Below are 20,509 nucleotides of genomic sequence, written 5' to 3'. Positions count from 1 at the left end.
ATTAGCACTCCAGTGTATAATATAGCTCAGTGGGTCCCGCCCACTCAGCGGCGCTCCTGTGGAGTCGGGCCCAGGTTCCTCTGTAGATAATCAGTTCGTCCTGGTGCCCGGTTCCAGGGCAGCACGTTGATTCTGCCAGCCCACCTCCGTTCTAATTCCCTTAAGTGTGTGTGCCCTCCTCTGATCTGCTAATGTGTGTATGAGGACGACTTTATCGCCGTCGTTCTGACTGCCTGCGCGTCTGTCTAACCGCCCCCCCCCCCCCCTTGCCGTTCTTGAAAGTCAGCCGTTTCCTGATGGCGTCAGCGGTGCAGAACACTTGTCAAGGCGTCTGCGCGGTGACTGCATCTTGACTGGCAGCTGAGTCGCATGCTATCTGATAACTTCAACCTTCAATTAAATGGTATCTATGGTTTCGGCTCTCTCTGTGTGAGCGAGCAGCGCGCGGCTGACTGGCAGCTCTGCGCGTCGTTTCCGCTGACCTTCAGGCGTCTGATCGGCTGTGTCGCGGCTCTTCTGAACGCGTGTCTGTTCTCTGCGTGGCGTTTGGGTTCGTCGGAGCAGAACGGGGGGGGGGACCGGTCAGCTGCCGTAGAAGTCACCTCTGCGCTGCTGACTCAGTGAAACCGGACTCTGGGTTAGCTGGTGAGCAGCGGTCAACAGGACCGTCTGAACTCACTAGCTTGAAGACATTTTTAAAGAATGGCTGGTTGTCACAGACAGAACTGTTAAAATAAAATAAAAAGTCCTGCCTCTGACGTTTTGTGCCACTTTAGCTTGTTTACCTCACTGATGGAACCCCTTTAAGCCCCAGTTTCCCCTCTCGAGTCCCCGCCGTCGTCTCTAAACTAAATAGCCTCCAGGAAATCTGCACATTTTTCATAATTAGCTTGTATTATCTGGGGACAATGTTCAGCATTGGATTATAAATCCTTTTTGAACGATAAAAAGCAGACGCTGTAGCTGTCAGTTTTGAGACTATATGATTTGTTATTTCAGACAAAAGGTTGGAATGTTTTGTCGTTAATTGCAATCTTACAGCTTGAAGAAAGATTTACTTCATTGTGGCTGTTTTCTGCTTTTAAACACGCACCTTAAACGTTCATAGATGGGAAAATTGGCAGATAAACAATCAATTATCTTTAGGAGAGGTTAGCTAAGGGATGTATAATACCAGTCTAACACACTTATCACCATTCTCCAGTTTTTGTTAAGCTTTTACCTGCTGGTATCCATTTTAGAGTATTTTGACTCATCTTTGAACACTACAAAGCACCGTAATATTCAGACTATAAGTTTTATTTAGTTTTTGGAAAATCAGGATTTTATTTTGCCAATGCACTCATTGAGCTTCTATGAAGAGAATAGCAGCCATGCTCAATATATGTCAAAATATTGTAAAGACTAACTTTTATTATAAGACGAGACACTTTAATTTACTCATTTACTCTTTTTAAAGTTAGTTTGAAGTTGTACAAGTGAAGTGAAGCCTGTTCTTGACTCAATAAGTAATTTCCCTCTGGGATTATTAAAGTATGTCTGATTCTGATTGTGTAATAAAACCACTAGCAGCAACCACTTAGTTATATCTTCATTGTTTACAACGGCATGGCCGCCATCTTTCTTTTTTACAAGCATGTTTCACAGATTCTGTTTATTTGCACTTTGAATTCAGGTCAACTCCCAGATGAAATGCTTGACATACATGTCTTTAAAATATTGTCTTTTATTTATTTATGTTACATGAAAAGGAGGGGAAGAAATTAATAGGATATGGTATGAGGAAATCAGAGACTTAGAAGAAGAATATAATATAAAGACAGTTTTAGAAATCTTTTTATACCTTGGATGCCATAAGATTAAGTAACGCCACTCGTGGGAGAGAACAGCTTCTTTAAAACTGGCTTTATTTATTTTAAAACCTAAACAAATTATGCAGTTCAAGTTACAAACTCTCTGCATGATGTTGTATTAGCAACGTTAGCATCAGACACTGCAAACGGCGTCCTCTGGCCTTCCATTAACTTGGATATTTCCAAAAAAGCTCCTTACATGTCAGAATCCAGCATGTTCTGTAAAAGCCTGTTGGTAACTGATCGGAAATCGATCAGATTTTAAGTTTCTGAGTGCAGATTGAGTTTAAAATCATCTGGTTGTGGTCTCCAGCTCATCTCTGTGTGTGCTTTAGAACCGGTCTGTGGTGTGTGTGAAAGCTGTGGGGAGCTTTGAATCATTGCGCCGTGGCGTTTCACCGCCAGACAAACGTTTGAGAATTTACAATAAATAGGAAAGGAGAGACTAATGGATTGCAGAGAGAAAATCTTGACTCTGCTTCTCTGCAGTCAAACCGTCCAGACTTTCCTCGGACAAGGAAAGTCATTAAAGATGTTCCCATGAGGGTGTCATCACTTATCATGCCAGCTTCTGATATCCTCCTGACCCCCTTAAGTCATTACCGGCGCTGGCAACGCGCCGACCCGCACCGCAGCTCACCTCTGAGCGCTAGGCTGGAGGATTTTAATAACTGCAGCTATCCAGCAATTATGGATGTGGACAATATTTAATGAACTCGTGGCTTTCAATTTATCTATTCGTTTAGTTACTAAAACAACTTAAACTATAGAAATACGCTGTATTGTTCCATAATGGGGATCAAGGAGAATTTAGTTTTCTTTTTTTTTCTTTTTTTTTTCCCATCAGTTTAAACTTTCAGAGCAATAATTGGTACACATCTGACAGCAGCTTGGTTCCTTGATACCGTAAGCGAACGCTGCTTTGTGCTTCCTCGCCCCGCATCATTAAGCTTAGAGGCAGAGATGTGGAAAAACGAGGAGGAAGGACGAAGGAAACAGGTTGACCACACACGGATCAGAAGCGTCACCGGGGACACGGTGTCGGCTTTTATCTGCAGCATCGGATGCAGCGTTCACATGCCAGATGCCACTGATAGGGGATTTCTGAGGCCAGTAGAACAGTGGCGCTTCTGAATAATTAAAGAAAGGAAATGATTGGCAAGGATTTAGTCCCTTTGCGTGATAATAATGTGACTAACAACCTATAAAATTTATTATTTGAACTGGACGGTTGATAACAAAGTAAAGTTTTCTATTTCTCTTTAATTTGATAGCCAAAAAAACAAAAACTGTCACTGAAGGGTACTAAATGAGACTATTATATTTCTTTTTTAGGTTTTTCACCTTTCTCAGTGAACAGTAACTCAATTCTCTTCATTCTGTCTTTTGCGTTTTCCCCCCAGCTTGTGACCCTAACATGAACTGCAACAGAATTCACAAATAGAGCAAAAGATTAGGCCCAGCACACCAGCAATGCTCATCAGAGAGAGATTTCACACCTACAGGGCTTTCAGCTGAATATGTCACTTCTTAAATCTTTCATTTTCTCTTCCTTGTCACTCTATTTCCTTCTGAGGTATCCAAAATAAAACGGCTGCTGACTATTTACCATATTGTATATTTGCCTCCCATCTTTAAGTGTTATTGTCCAGTTTATTTATGGCTAAAGATGCTCAGCTACTGAAACCAACATTTTGCCAATTTAGGCTTTTGTTTAAAAACTAGAAACGACAAAAAGGATTTATTTTTATATCTGGAAAAATGTAAAATATTACTAACAATAAAACCTGAAACAGCCCAAAGAAACAAGGCTGTGTCTCTCATCACTTCAGATCTACTAATGCCGGCAGATCCTTTCGTAATGGAGCCGTGTCCAAACACAGCTGCAACATATTTTATTTAAAAGAGCAAAGAAGATTGTAGCTCTTTAACTTCCCTTGCACCATATCGCAGGATAGTAATTCTGCAAGATCAATTGAAATCGATCACGGCTTTGTTCGACTCAGATTTACCGTCGCTTGTGATAAATTTGTTTAATCATGCTTTCATTAATTGGAACGATACAGGAGCCTTAATTGCTCTTTCTGGGATCTATCAGTTGTTCCTATTGGGCAGAGGCGACGTCACACTGTGCGTGTTCGGAAAACCAAGTGGGCATGACTACAGAGGGGACACTTTAAACTGTCTTTAACATCTCAGTGTAAGTGTTTAGCCTGGCTAGCACACTTGGCATGTGTAGCTGCAAGCCCCTCTGTTCTCCATGTAGCCCTACTAGACCCTTACCTTAACTGTGCCGACCTTAAGCCTTCATGTTGTCTGCTGAAGTCTACCTCACCCCCAGGCAGCTTGAGCGAACAGACAACAATACAGTTTCCTGTTTAAATGGTTATTTATTTGCCCTTTGTGCGTCTTCTGGCTTCACCTCAGCTCTGATGCTGAATTCAACTAACTTTGAGTCTTCTTTGCCCACGAGAGTGACAACATTATCACTGCAGAGGGCTGTTGTTAGGGTTATAGTTTAAGTTCTCAGCCGGCTGACCACCGATGTGACTCGATCAAGCTGAGAATCGACCTAATGTGGTCACCACACTGCAAAAACTCAATTAAAAATAAGTAAAATTTTCTTGAAATGAGTGTATTTGTCCTTAATTTGAGCTGGTAAATGAGAAGATATGCCAATGGAACGAGTATTTTTACACCAAAATAAGATAATTAGATAAACTGCACTAGAAATAAGATGATGGAGATGAGTTGTTCCTATTTTAGGTGCAAAAATCTTATTCCATTGGCAGATTTTTTTTAAATTTGCTGCTCAAATCAAGGATGAATACACTAATTTCAAGAAAACTTTACTTATTTTTAGTCATGTTTTTGCAGTGGCAGCGGACTTTTCTACATTTCTGGTTGAAAGGATTGTCGCAAGAAGCTCCAAACAAACCAAGAAAGAGTAAATACTTCAGCCTGGAGATGAATGATTTAAGGAGATGAAGCCAGCTGGTGGCCAGAGGGGTAGTGTGTGGTAAAAGAAAGATTGATTTGTGCAGTTAGAGAGCATTACACTGCATGAGGATGAGAGATAAGCGCAGCAGGAAAAGCAAGATCCTGTTCTCTAAATGAAAGAGGAAAGGGAAGCCTGCGCCGTCGCCAAGATATAAATGGATATCGAAAGGAGGATGTATGTCCATGTTGTACAAGTTATGTCAGAACGGGTTTTTCTTCTTCTTCTTCTTCTTTTTTTTTAGCTCTGTCGCAACTCCTAAAAACTTACTTGAAACAACACTTAACTGAAGCCAGAGGAACCGTAGAGATGCGCAGAGTTAAAAATGATTGGCGTCATAATCCCGGTGTCGATGAGAAGATGTGGAGAAAGATGGAGCAGGATGACGGCGCCCGCTGCAACACGGCTCCACCTTGCTTTGATGCGCTGCACCCAATGAACTCCGTCCTATTTCCATAAGCCCGACTGGCTAATGCGTGATTGGTATTCTGGTGCCGGCCTCGCCCCGCTCTTCCATAAGCCTTCCGCACACACACAGCCAGAGCCCTCAGCGTGATCTCATTTCCTGTCTCCCCACCGCCGCCACAAACAAACGCCGCCAGAGACGCAGTTGTTCTGCCCCCTGCGACCGTTTGTTCAGGGAGCCTGCCGTTGTCTCGCCCGAGCTCGGAAAAATGGCTAACCAGGAATCTTTGCACAAAAACTTCCACGACCATCAGCCGCGGGGTGTCAGGGGGGGCGTCTGCGAGAGTTCACTCTGTACTTTATGTTTCATAAACACGGTGGAAATGCTCACAGCATAACCCGCCTGTGGAGCAGCGATAACTCTGGCCAAACAAAGGCCCTTTAATGTCAGACGCAGCCTTTGTCTTGAAGGGGGCTTTGCATGTATACAGCTGTGTGTGTGTCTGTGTGTATGTGTTGACACATTATGTGGTTGCATTGAAAACTTTACGAAAATGCATGAAACGAGGTACAAGTAGAGGGCTGATGTAAAAATTTATTCAGCAAGGTTTCAGCTGAGTCAGATTTTCTGATGAAGACTGGAAAGAAAAACATAAACAGAGATGTTAGAAAAAAAATTCTTAATTTAACTCTGATTGGAGCCTTTTTAATTATAATTATCTTGTTTAGATAATAAGCATTTATGTGTTGATACTTTGAAAGGAAACAGGGATGCAACTTTTATCATACCCAGACATTTTAAATCCTGGCGCAAAGTGACCCATCACTCACATTTTGAAGTAGGTCTGGATAATAATTCAATAACGATATTTATCGATCGATAGACGTATATCGATGATAGAAATAAAAAGTTCAGTAGAATAAAAGTTTCCTTCCTTTTACATTCTAGCCATGCAGGTTAATACTACAATCATTACATCCTCCTAACCAATCACAACGCAGAGCCAGGAACCTCCTTCACCAAGCCCCGCCCCATTAAAGAGTTCAGAGAGCACACATTCTTTTTTTTTTCTTTTTTTTAAAAACTTGTAGTTTTGGTAAAAAGTTGGTTGAATTCAGTGTTTGTGTGTCTGTATCTAAAAAATAGGTCGCTAAGCAACAGCATAAAATGGCCATGGCTGCTCTTAAAATATATGTATATATCTGATAATTATTGATACCAATCAATATGATTTATATTTTATCGATATGCTTTTTTCTATATCGTCCAGCCCTAATTTTAAGTAATGTTTTTTTTTCTGCTCCTCTGAAATGTTTTGCTTTGGGCTCAACAACAGAACCTGTTCCCTGATGGTGTTTGTGTCATATTGATCGATATCGATAATTATCAACAAATTAAAAACATATACCTTAAGTGCAGCCCTGGCCATTTTATGCTGTTGCTTAATGACTTATTTTTAGATACAGACACACAAACACTGAATTCAAACTCAACCTTTTTATTTAACCAACTTTTTACAAAAGTTTTTTAAAAAAAGAAAAAAAAAACGTGTACTCTCTGAACTCTTTGAAGGGGGCGGAGCTTGGTTCCTGTGTCTGCGTTGTGATTGGCTGTGAGGATGTAATGACTATAATATTAACTAACATGGCTAGAATGCATAAGGAAGGAAAACTGTTATTATATTAACATTTTTATTGACCCTTTTTTTTCCCGATATACGTCTATCGATGGATAAATATTGTTATTGAATTATTATCCAGCCCTAACGCCAGGACTTCACCCTCGTCAGGTTTTCTTTAATCGACCTGTTTGGTCCGTTTTCCTCCGTCACCCAGCCTCACCCGGCCTCGTCTCCCTGCGTTCCTCCGTCAGGCCGCTGCTGTCTGTCATGTACGATACTCATCAACATTTCTGTCTCTCTCAACGCGTCCTGCCGTCACGTGTACGCAGACATTAATGACCGCGGAGAGCAGGGCACCCAATGCAGCATTTTAGGATCTTACACTTTAAAAATCGGAGATGATCTTCTTTTCCGTTCTGCTTGACGTGTCGCGTTAATTTGTAACTCAATGTAGATATTTAGGATATTTATAGTTGTAAATCAAGCCTATGGGATATTTTTTGGAGCCATTAAAATAGTGGCGAATGTCTCATTTGCCCCGCTAGACCAAACTGCAGCTTTATTTTTGAAGTCTTTTCCGCGCCAGGAGAGCTACCAGCAGAGCGGGGAGTCGTAACAACACCCTGTCACTGCAGCTTGAGCTTCCAGGTTTGAAGCTGTTGTGTTGGAGGAGCACGGCATCGCTCCGGCTCTCTGATGCAGACGGACAGCTGTGTTCTGAGGACGGGCCTGTGTTTACCTACAAGCCAGAAGCAGAGCCGTGCACTGACCTCCGAGGACGGGCGTCCTCACGTCCCCCCCCCTGTCGGCGCGCTGCAGAATGTCCCCTCTGCACCAGTTCTCTGATTGGAGCTAATCAGACAGACAGTCGCCTGGTGACAAAGACGCTAAGCTTAGAGGCTGCGTGGCCACACGCCCTGATTACCCGGAGGGGAACCAGCATCCTTCTAGCCTCAGGGTGCGTCCTTCCTGACGGAGACGGGTCAGGGATGCAGGCCGGCCCCTCTGACACGGACAGGAACAGCCTGCAGTTTTAAGCTCTATACAACGATATTTGTTCAGAATGTGTGGTAAAAGTAATAAAATCTCCTGATTTATCTATAATAAAATGTAAATAAATGCTTTTCAACGTTTATTTCATACTTTCTAACGTGTAAACCTTCACTAAAATCCTCATGGGAAGTTGTAAATGTAATTTCCACTGATGACCAATTAAAAGTTTTCTTCTAGACTCGGATCCATTTTTATTTTTATTTTTTGCAGTGGTTGGACTGAGGCAGTTGGTACAATCACAGTCTGTTCTAAAGAACAGCATTTATGCTACGAAACTGCATTAAAATCACTTCCAACTCAGGAAGTTTGTTGCATTCACAGATTTTCTTTATATTTAAGATCGACACAGAGATCCATTAATCCAAAGAGAAAAAAAACTAACTCTATAGCTTCAGCTGATTTGTTTCTTTCAAACTACGTGATTTACATTATTTATAACTCACAACACTGACGCATTAACAAAATCCAACCTTGCTTGTTAAAAAATGGTTACTTGTTAAAAACTTCATCCTGTGTTTAATTCATTAAACTAATTTCCCCACACCAGGGTTTTTATTCAGCGTAACGGTGGACGGCTGCTGTGTCGTTCTGCTGCTTCTCTGGATGCGTTCCCACAGCGTAGCGCCGTGCAGCTCGACGGGGGCTGTTCATCAGGCTAATGACGATTAGCTTGTGTTGTTTATAGCTGCGCTGATGCACGTTCAAGAGCTTTACTGACTTTTCTATTTTGCTCTCAAACATTCATGTCGTACTGTTCAAGAATATTTTATTGTTACTGCGTTTTACCATGGTGAAATATACCAGTGCATAATATATATATATATATATATATATATATATATATATATATATATATATATATATATATATATATATATATATATATATATATATATATATATATAATATTATATAACTATATATAATATTATATAACTATACAGATAGTTTTCAGCGTGACTTTGGCAACTTTCAGTGTAACGGTCCATTACGCTGAAATGTGCTGACAAGAACCCTGCAAGGTTTAGGGATTTTATTAATGTGTTTCAATTAGGGCTGGACAGTTAATCGCTTTTGCAATATAATCGTAGTTTAAAAAAAAAGCAGTTTCCAAATTGCAGAGGTCTGCCAGTTTTGGTTATGTAACAATTGATGGATACGTCGCGTCCTTTAGGTGTCGCTAATAAAGTGGGTTTGCCTCCACATGGAAGAGAAAAGAGTTGCAGCTGTGAGATAATCTAATTTTATTATTTGCTTTAGAGTTTATGTAATCATACTGTTTTTTTCTATTATTAATAAAAACAGTAACATTTCTTATTTTAAATAGTCTTTTTTAAACACCTTTATCTACAGGCTATTTCTGTTGCTTGTGTTTGCAGAGAAAAGTTGAAATTAAATTGCAATTATGGTTGAAACGTATCACAATTTCTGTTTTTGTTAAAATTGTACAAACCTAGTTTAAATACAAGCACCATAAAACACTGATATTCATCAGCAGCAGCTGGGTTTGACCATCGTCATCTGAAACGTGTCCTCTGCATTTAATCGTCCCTCAGGGAGAAGTGGGCCGCCGCTCTGGGGCCCCGGGGACCATTCTGGGGCTGCAGCCCTGCTCAGGGGCCCAGAGGGGCACTCTGTGGGATTTGAACCAGGGATTTTGCGGCCTTTCCAGCTTGCAAGCTGTCTGCTGTAACCACTAGACCACCACACTCCTCCCACTCTTGACTGTTTAGTTTATAGTTTAGAGTGATCAAATGCAGGGAAGGTAAAACTGGGAGGCGATTGAAACACAAATATGAGAATATTTTATAAGAGTTGCTGTCAGGATCATTATTGTTATCATTTTTTGATTTCGGTTTCAATTTCTGGCTAAAAAATCTTAGTTATTCAAACATTTTTTTTTTGTAATCAAAACATCTTTTTACAGGGTTCCCGTGGATCCTTAAAAAGTCTTAAAAGGCATTGAATTCTGTAACATAAAACTAAGGCCTTAATTGGCATTAAGATGTCTTAAATCCATCTTTCTTAGGTCTTAAAATTGTAACCAGGTCATAAATAGGATTTTATTTTTGTAATCCTTACCAAACAGTAAAATAATTGACACAATTATATATATATTTTTTAATTTACCAAACGGCTCAGTGTAACCATTATTGGTTCTGTCCCGATGGCGGAACCAATAAAAACTGTTGCGGCCGTACCATAGCTGCGAAAAAGAGTTGGGACTGGTTATGTTGTGGTTTTTAAAACTGATTTATAGTTTAATTCAGTTCAGTAGTTGTTAAAAATATATCTGTAATTTGTGTGTTTTTAGCTTTCTTCCTATATGAAATGTTTTTCAAAATTTTAAACATGTCTACTGGGCCAGAAAGTAATGGTTTATGTTTATGTCGCAACCAGGTTTATCTTGTTTATCGTGAAGTTGGTCTTAACTTTTTATTTAAAGTGGCATTAAAAAGTCTTAAGTCTTGAATTTAACTTGCCTTATGCTGTAGGAACCCTGTTTTAATGTGAATCATTTTGGGGTGTGTTTAACATGAAGGAGAATCTACAGATCCGCCTTTTCTGTCACAACTTCCCAGTTTATCCAGGAGCTTGACTAGTTTATGTTCTTGTCTGTATTCACAGTATAACTTTGTGGGAAGAATCCTCGGTCCCCGGGGACTCACTGCCAAACAGTTGGAGGCAGAGACGGGATGCAAAATCATGGTGCGAGGAAAGAGCTCCATGAGAGACAAGAAGAAGGTAAGCTCCTCAGGAACACATACTGGTTCTCACAGCCATGAGCAGCACGTTTGTCTCGCTGCACACTTGAACTTGGCTCGTTTTCTCCCTCCATTATTTATTATTATCTCTTTGGGAATGTTGCACGACATTCTGAAATGCGGCGGTGTGCCGGTCACACCAGACCGTCCCACTGGAGGCGTGCACGCGCTCAGATGCTGCCTGCCGACGGCTTCCTGACGTCCGAGGGCGGCGTTGGCGGTAGTGGCGGCTGAGGCCAGGGGCGCCGTCTGCATCTGGAGCTTCTGGGCCGAGATTGGAAACATAAAAATTCACTCGTGCAGCGTAAACGCACGACATAAAATTTTTTTAAAGCTGCGCGAAATCCCTTTTCCCCTCGATTAAGCAAAATTAGACTCAAAATTAAACAAAGATTTCCTTCATAAATTTCAGACCAACCAAAATTAAAATTGAAATCAGACTTTTATGCTCTATGTCAGGCTTAAACGCATAGTTTTAACAGTTTTAACATAGTTTTAACTTTCCAGCAGTTTCCAATGGGTGTTCTGCACAGGGCTCGATAATTTGGAAAAGACTAGATCAGGGGTGTCAAACATACGGCCCGCGGGCCGGATCCGGCCCGCCGAACAATTTAGTCCGGCCCTGTGGCTAAATGCATTATCATTATAAAAAAAAAAATATATATATATATATATATATAATATATATATATATATATATATATATATATATATATATATATATATATATATATATATATATATATATATATATATATATATATATATATATATAATATATATTTTTTTTTTTTTTTTTTTTCCAGAGTCCTGTCTGGCAATGTGGCAATAAGATGCCACAAAGAGCTCATCAGATTTGACTTTCACAAGTGGACAAGATAAAAGGAAAAGAATGATAAAACAATTATTGAAAAAAACATGTGCTATGTTTAATTGAAAATATGCAGTTCCTATATTGTCCACGAGGGGCGCTGTGTTTTAATTAGCAGATTAAGCTTCAGGTGTGGAAAAATTCAAATAATTTCTTAATTTTTATCTGTTTGATGTATTTTGTCATGTAGGACAGTGTTTTTAAGTTCCAAAAAATTTGAATAAATGTTTTACAACATTGTATAATCACTGTGATCAGTTCTTGTGCATAATGCACAAGTAAATGTTTAACTGAGTAAAAGTATTGTTGAAATTGCACATACTTTTCTTAAAACGCTGAGGTTATTCATAATATATTGTGTAAAAGTGAAATTAACTTAATATAAAAATCAACAAGTCCACATTTATTAGTTCTATTTAATCTTGCAATGAGTTTACTCGTGTGGCCCTCTTGAGATCAGATTAAGCTGTATGCGGCCCCTCAACCAAAATGAGTTTGACACCCCTGGACTAGATGCTCAACTTGGTTCCCTTAGATAGGACATTTGTTGACTGATCTGTATAATCTGATTTAATTTGACTTTGGACTTTGGACTTTGGACATGTTTCATGAATTGGCGCTATATGATTGAATTGAATATGTCAGTAAGTAATTTATATTATCAATTCAGTTCAGAATAGATACTCTGATATAATAGTGATCCATCACACACACTGATATATTTCAGTTGTTTCTCTCCATTATTTGAACGGCTTACTGCTAATGGAAAACACAAAAGATACTTTCTTAATAAAACTGAATAGCATATGTGGGCCAGTTTTCCTTCCACTGAACTTTCCATTAATTTTTGCTTGGAAACATCCCGCTGTGAACAGACTATATATCAGCAGTGAGATTCCGTGGCTTAGTCTCTCCTGGTGGACGGGTTCTACAAATCACTGAGGTTTTGTCGGCCATAACAGAACATCTCTGTCCTTTTTAGGTATAATTAACAGAAATAAACACACCCAATGTATAATATATGAATTGAACTTTTTGAACTGAATGACTGAATCGAATCAGCGTCCTGATGAGGTTTGCTTCACACCCCCCCAGTTGCTGCGCTCTGCCAGACAGCGGTGCTGTATTACAGTTCACTCTAAGAGGAGAGTTAGCGGCAGGCAGCTTTTCTGCCGCACCCTCCCCCCCACCGGGGGCACGATGCATCATGAAAACCTGACGGTGGCCAAACGGGAGAAAACACAGACTTTCAGTTGAGTCATAATCTTAGAAATGCCACTATGCTGCAGGGACAGCATTTTTTTATCCCTCCCGTCTTTCCAACTCGCTCCGTTTGGATTTTTTTCTGCCTCCTTTCCTTCCCCGCTTGGACTGTATGTTTTTCTAGCAGACACCCTCCGCCGTTCGTTTGTCTTTTTTCTTTGGAAATTGGTCCAGAAGTGGTTAAATGAGACAGAGAATCGTTAAGCAGACGCATCTTCAGACACATTCTTTAGACATTAGTCTTAGTTCATTGCCAAAATCTATGATTTTGTTCCTAATCTCCCTCTCTTCTAAAACTTAATGATGCGTGCCAGTTTATGTATTTCTTGTGTGTCTGGTTCATGTACTTGGCTGACAAAAAGGACAATATACTGAAATAAGGAGAAATAAAATCTTCTTGGAGGAGGAACTTAAATATAAAATATTTTATCCTGTTGAGGATTCTTTTTTTTTTTTCGTTTTTCCTTTGCAGTGTTGGTACAAAATATAAAATTTGATTCTACTCTGCACTGATTTCCTTTTCACTAGCAATGCACTAATCAGCCTTTTTTCCACCTAATTTCCAGTTTTCTTCAAGGTCTGACCTTTTGATTTAGACCAATTCAGACTTTTTCTCCTAAGAACTCGAACACTGAAGGAAAAACGTCATGCTTGTTCGGTCATAGTTTCTAAAGAAAATTATCTAGATTTATGCATCAGATCTTATGACTGTAGTGTTTTTTATTATTATTATTATTATTATTGGATGAGCAGCTGGAGGGTTTAAAAACTGAACATAGTAGGAGTTCTTGCTTTTGAAAATAAAATTTGATTCAGTTTTTTTTTGTTTTGACTCCATGAACATTATTTACAACCAATCAATGGTCGACTGGTCTTCGGCTGATTGGTACATAAATCATCGCCTTTTCGGCCTCCTTGGCAATACCTCAGAATACCTCATAAAGTAGGGGTGTCAAACATACGGCCCGCGGGCCGAATCCGGCCCGCCGAACAATTTAGTCCGGCCCTGTGGCTAAATGCATTATCATTATAAAAACTAAAAAAAAAATTTTTTATTTTATTTTTTCCAGTGTCCTGTCTGGCAATGTGGCAATAAGATGCCACAAAGAGCTCATCAGATTTGACTTTCACAAGTGGACAAGATAAAAGGAAGAGAATGATAAAACAAATATTGAAAAAAACATGTACTTCGTTTAATTGAAAATATGCAGTTCCTATATTGTCCACTGTGTTTTAATTAGCAGATTAAGCTTCAGGTGTGGAAAAATTCAAATCATTTCTTAATTTTTATCTGTTTGATGTATTTTGTCATGCAGGACTGTGTTTTTAAGTTCCAAAAAATGTGAATACATGTTTTTCAACATTGTATAATCACTGTGATCAGTTCTTGTGCACAATGCACAAGTAAATGTTTAACTGAGTAAAAGTATTGTTGAAACTGCACATACTTTTCTTAAAAACGCTGAGGTTATTCATAATATATTGTGTAAAAGTGAAATTAACTTAATATAAAAATCAACAACAAGTCCACATTTATTAGTTCTATTTAATCTTGCAATGAGTTTACTCGTGTGGCCCTCTTGAGATCAGATTAAGCTGTATGCGGCCCCTCAACCAAAATGAGTTTGACACCCCTGCCATAAAGTAAACCTGTTGTTCCCCCACATTTACATCCAGAAGCCAGAAAGCTAGCTTCAAAGATTAGCTTGCAGGTCCCCAGCAGCTGCTGGGCAGACCACCGTGTCAGAGCGGCGGCTCAGCCACCAGCAAAGCTGCAGCAGGAGCTCCCAGTCGCTGCGTCCTCCACCTCTGTATATTCAGCTCCATGCCCTGTGGCAGCGGAGGATGCCACGGCAGCAGCTAAGCCAGTGTGTTTATTCAGGATCCATTAGCGGCAGCATTTTTATGCTCTCAATAATTCAGCTGGTTACTCCCCCTTGGGCCGCGCCGGCTGACAGGGAGCCGGCTCACTGGAGCTCCGCCGTGGGAGAGAGGCAGGCGGACGGAGGGCGACGAAGAAGCCGCGTTACATAAAACACAATAGAGAGGGGGAAAAAAATGGAGGCAAAATTCAGGAATGGAAGAGAGGAGAAAATGCAGTAAATAATTTGAATTATAAGAATCTCTTTCCCTCCCTAGACCACAGCAGCCTTTTAGACTCTGAGAACTCGCTGAAATAATTGCGTATTAGTTTGTGTCTATTAGACACTAAATCACGGTTTTGATGAAAACTAACTCTTCTGGGGGGGCGCAGTTGAAGACTTCCTAATAAAACCGGTTTGTCGTTCTTTTTATTTTATTAAATGATTGACAAGAACCGTGGTGTTTTTTACCACTGGGACTGTTCAAGCCTGTGTTCACCCAGCACTGATGGCAGACAACATTATCGGTAGACAAAAAGATTTAATTTCTCCTATGCTCCTAGTTGTCGCTGTACATAAACTGTTATAACAAAGACTTTTATTCTCCTGTCGTTGTGATGCTGCGCCTGGAGTCGCTGCTGTTTTTAAGCAAATTAAAGCATCTAGTCCATGTTCTCACGCTGGAATATTTAGGTTTTTAATAACAAATATGGGAGCGTTATGAAAAATGCGGAGTCACAGTTGCTGTTTTTATAAGAGCTGAGCACAATATATTGAATCACAATATTAATATGTTGCACCATTGCTGCTGCTCGCAGTATTAAGTCGACTAATGTAGTTTAAGTGTCGAGCACACAGGTGCAGGAAGATGGGCGTAATAAGCACTTAGAACTGCTGCTAAATCCAGCAGGTGTTCCTAAATATTATTTTTATTATGTCAGTTTATCAAAAATGATAATAAACACCTTTTACTGATAGTATTATTATGACTCAAGTGATAAATTTGCTGCATTAATGTAGCAGCAGTAAAAATAAAGTGTTGCATTTTCTGTCTGAAAGTAGAGCGGCTGGATCATGTGTTGCATTTTTAAGGTTTTTGTGTAAATAGCATCAATCTGTGGAGTTTTTTTAGCCTCATTTATGAAACTGAGAATCTCAGACCGCTTTCAAACCAAAGCAACATGTAGCCCCGGTCCAATTCTAGAGCAGCGGAAAGAGCTGCCTTCGTCAGCAGCTAACGAGGAGCAGCAGCCAATGAGAACGCTGGAAGAGCGAAGCGTAGTTTTTCACATGTGAAGTATAAAAATAGTGAAATTGCTGCGCTTTCGCATTAATTAAATGTTAGATTAGCACCAGAATGACCCAAGCTGACCTCACACAGGTCAGGCAGGGCAGAAGGATGTTTGCTAACCTGACCTCCATCATGAATAATTACTTTATTTTAGATATTAGCATTTCTTTTGTGTTTTTGCTTGGCCTATTAGGACCGAACCTTTATCGTATTGTTTTATCGTTATCTTAATAAATGTCTTGTGATAAGAATTTGGGTTTATCTTCACAACGATAAATTCCAATTAGTGGTGTTTGAAAACCCCTTAAAGTGTTGGATTTTTTTTGTTTTTTTTCTCCACTGTTGCTTTCTTCAGAGCATCGATAAATGTCGATAAATTCCAGTAACTGGTAAATGTCGTTACTGTGTGCAGTTTAGTGATAAAAATCACATTTCTTTATGCAATGTTTGTGTCCTGATGAAACATATTTAGAAGTTTATTTTTAAATATATGTCACATTATCAAGTTTGGTTTAATGGACAGTATTTGTATTTATGGGGCTATAATTGTCACAGCCACAAAGTTCCCTAAAAAGAAGCCGGTAATGTTTCGGTAATCACCCGCCTCTATGGACTGTTTTGTTTTTATTAATAATATCCGGTAGAGGATCGCCTAGATTTGCACCTTTTCCTCGGTCTGCCGCTGTGACAATTCAATTTCCTCCTTAAATGATGGATGAAGCCTTTATCTTCTAGGTTTAAGATGAAGGCGACGGTGTTTGGGGCTTACCGGTTTGCAGGGATACTGGGAGAAAGAAAAGGACTTAAACAGTTCTGAACCGGTTCTTTTACAGAACCGGTTCAGAACTGTTCGTTAGAACCAGCACCGGATCCACTGTGGTCGCAAAGTCTGAACCCGAGCTTTGGTGATGAAGCCCTAAATTAGTTTATTTGCATTATTACGGGATTCCTTTCTGTTATTTTTTTTTTCTAGACGATGTACAACAAGTAAACGAATCGGCCATCCCTAATTGCAAAATAAGAGAATAGTGTGGAAAATGTAGGTCAGTAGCAACTGTGTCATTGTTGCATTACTGTACCCACCAGCGGTATTAAAACAGCATGTTAGACGTGGCCCAGCCTTTTATGCATCGTGCAGCGAGACGGGGACACTAACTCAGGAACATCATCTGTCCATAGGCTCCCCTTCACACTCAACGCCTGTATTTCACAGCTAGCACTTCTCTGGATAAAGGATTTCAGATTAGCTTCTCTCTTTAACTCATTCTTCATTTCTGTAATCATTGCTCCTAACAGCCAGAAGGACTCTCAGAAGCCATATTCTTATCAAAGCGCCATATGTTGCTCCAGCTCCGGTCTCTTTTTATTCATTGCACTCCCGCATAATGCAGAACAACAGCGAGAACAACATCAATTAAATTACAGATTTGTTCTATCGACCACTGCACATGCGGAGTGGGGATTCCTCTTCCCGTTCGCTAAAGCAATTCCCTAATTCTATTTTGTCTCCTTCACAGTGCGATTACAGTTAGCGGAGCAGACATCTGTTTTATTTAGAGCCACTCTGAAAATCCTTTCAGGCTTGCAGTTTAAGAAACCCTCTCCATCAAACGAATTTGTATTTCTTTCTTTTCTTTTCTTTTTTTGCTGATTGCGCAGACCCACAACAGCTAAAACTGTCGAATCAGCGCCATCGCCGACAGAAGCGAATTGGTCTTCAGCTGCCGACAGATGTCACAGCGCCGCTCGTACATTTCACTTCCTTAACAACTACAGCAACATTTGCTGTTACATTTTATTAGCCCTTTGGCACTATAGTAAATTTATTTTGTTTTTTTATATATATTTTATTTCTAATCTCAGACTGTTTAACTGGAAGCTTGCTTCTGAGAACGAGGTATTGCTGTTATCACATTTCCTCTTACTGTCTGCTAATGACTGCAAGCTGCGGCGATGATTCAGGACACATTGCTGACACGTGGCAGCAGGCCGAGCTACCGCTGGAGTTTTATTATTTCACACTCTCTGCTAAGATGTGCTGCTGTAGCATCAACATCTCTGATGTTATGTGGTGTACTTTTTATTCTTATAATATTAGGATCAAATCCAACTGTATATATTTAATTAGAAACGTTTAATGAGGGTTTTTTTTGGTCTTGTAAAACCAAGTTATAGTTATTTAGGGTGAAAGGCAATGGAGAAGCTAAAATAATGTATTTAGTTTAATCTTTGGTCATTAAAGTTTAACATCACAAGTAGGGGTGGGCAATATAGACTTAAAATTTTATCATGATATATTCAATATGTTGTGATGACAATAGAAGTACAGATAAATAAAAAATTACAGCATCTTTACAGTCGTTTTGGGTAACTATGACTGAGACTGCAATTATAGCCTCATAAACACAAATACTGCTCTTAAAAGACATATAAATCCAAAATGGCTTTCATCAGGACACTAGCTACGTAAAAAAGTGTTTTTTTTTTTTTTTTTTTTTATCACTGAACTGCACACTTTAAGTGCATTTAATTATCTTTTTGAATTTATTGATGCTCATAATCAAAAGGAACCAACAGTGGAGAGAATTGCAGCAATAGTCCCGACAAACCTGGCAGTTTTGGGGTTTTCCAGACATTATTAATTAGAATTTAACATTAAGATCTATCTAAATCGCTAACATAAGATGTTTTTTCATGATAATGATAGATGAGGTGATAAAGGGCGACGTATAGCTCAGTATAATGGAGGCTGCACGCCAAAGACGGAGTGTTTAACTGTGACATGATCCTGTTTGAGGCGTCTTTGAGCAATAAACGTAATTCTTTTTGGCCGTAGATGTGTAGTTCTTAGGGTTCAAATAAAGGTCACGCAAAAAAGCAACACAGCAAACGAGACGAGATTTTTTTATTTTATTTTTTTTTTAGACTTTTTACAAAATCTGATGAGATAGGAGGCAGTTGGAAGGAGGAAAAAAGAAACCATTACCTGCCGTGTTTTATAGCTTTTTCTTGTCATGTTGCTTCAGCCATGATGGGGGAAAAGTGAGCTCCTAAGGTTTACTGAGCTCAAGCTGAACGTTGTAAACTCCAGAGGGAAACTGCGCTCCACACACAGGCACACCTCAGTAAATTATCACATCATTGAAACATTTCCCTTTTTTCTTTTTCAATGATTCCTTGGCAAAACTGAAACTCAATCATAACCTTGGTTCATTACACAGAATGATGCATTTCAAGCATTTATTTCTGTTTATTTTGGCTGACAGCCAATGACAAAACCTAAATTCAGTTTGTCAGGAAAGTAAAAAAAAAGTGTTTTAATAAAGCTCTAAAATGTAGAACAGGGGTTCCCAAACTTTTCACCCCTTTTGGCGGAAAGAGGTATTTTCGTCCTTTTTATGGGGAGGAAATTGTGAGAATAAAGTCAGAATATTATAAGAATAAAGTCATAAAATTAAAATAAAATCATAAAATTACAAGAATAACTTCATATTTTTATAAGCACTCTTACAAAAAAATCCAGGAAATGGTAAATCTTTTTTAGCACATCAGCATTAAATCACCTTTCAACCCCCACTTTGGGGACCCCTGCTCTAACATATTCACTGTTCTAATTGTAAAAACACTAAATTAACTTTGCCTGCTAAAATATAAACTAATAAATAAAACTAAAATCTTACTTAAGCGGCTCGCTGTATCTAGTCAAATGGGAAAGTTGAGTGGAGGGAAAAAGGCTGGTGGTGTGAGAAAGAATCCAAGTTACTCGCATTTCATTCGGGAATCCAGGTCCAGCGGGAAGTTTTTCTGGGATCCAAGTCATCTGCTGGTGTTTAAGTTCAGGGTCCAACAGAATATTTCAGAGCGCTTTACGCTTCCCTGTGCTGACGAGCTTTAAGGAAATGTGGATTTCTCTTTCCGACAGAACTGCTGGCAGAAATACCAACACCGGCTTTAATGGCCTCAGCGTCACTGTGTGGTTGGTCTGACCCCGAACCCCGCAGGGAATTTATTATTAGATGAAGATGAGTCTAGAACCCCCAACAACCAGCTGCTTTCAAAGTAACCTGGGTTTTCAGAACACCTCCGTGACTCTATAGTATTCACGCAAAAAAAAAAAAACCCTGACCTGAAGCGCTGAGTGCATTTCCTGTGCGCTACGTGGTTAAACTCATCCGAAGGCCAGCATTTCATTTCTCCTCTGCTTTTATGGAACGTTCCGATATTCCAAGAAAATGAAGATTTTGTTTCCCTCAGCGGTAAAATCACAGAGATGACCTCCTGAAAATATAACACAGAGTGTAGCTTTTGTATTAAATCCTTGGATTAAATAAACATTTTGACATTTTAGTGATTTTTGGGAAGTACAGAGCTAAACACTAAGCACTCCTCTCTTGTTCTGCGGCCGTGTTTCTACACGCACCTCTGTACTAGGGCTGGGCGATAAATCGATTTAATCGATTAATTCGAATTTACAATTCTTTAAGATTTAATTGTTGGAAAATCTGGATTTTATTTTGCCAATACAC

General features: G+C 39.5%; 1 protein-coding gene across 5 annotated transcripts in view; it reads left to right on the top strand.

Moving 5' to 3' along the window:
• The window catches only part of qkia (QKI, KH domain containing, RNA binding a), a 108,402-nt gene that overhangs the window by 46,026 nt on the left and 41,867 nt on the right, over positions 1-20,509 (top strand). For all 5 annotated transcript variants that reach the window (XM_012864521.3, XM_012864524.3, XM_012864523.3 and 2 more), the window contains exon 3: positions 10,560-10,676. In XM_012864521.3, the coding sequence (XP_012719975.3) occupies positions 10,560-10,676 (117 nt within the window). The remainder of the gene's footprint in view (positions 1-10,559; positions 10,677-20,509) is intronic.

Source organism: Fundulus heteroclitus, chromosome 19, assembly GCF_011125445.2.
Source record: "Fundulus heteroclitus isolate FHET01 chromosome 19, MU-UCD_Fhet_4.1, whole genome shotgun sequence".
NCBI classification, from domain to species: domain Eukaryota; kingdom Metazoa; phylum Chordata; class Actinopteri; order Cyprinodontiformes; family Fundulidae; genus Fundulus; species Fundulus heteroclitus.
The sequence above is the reverse complement of the archived record's forward strand: the minus strand, read 5'-3'. Positions and strand labels throughout refer to the sequence as shown.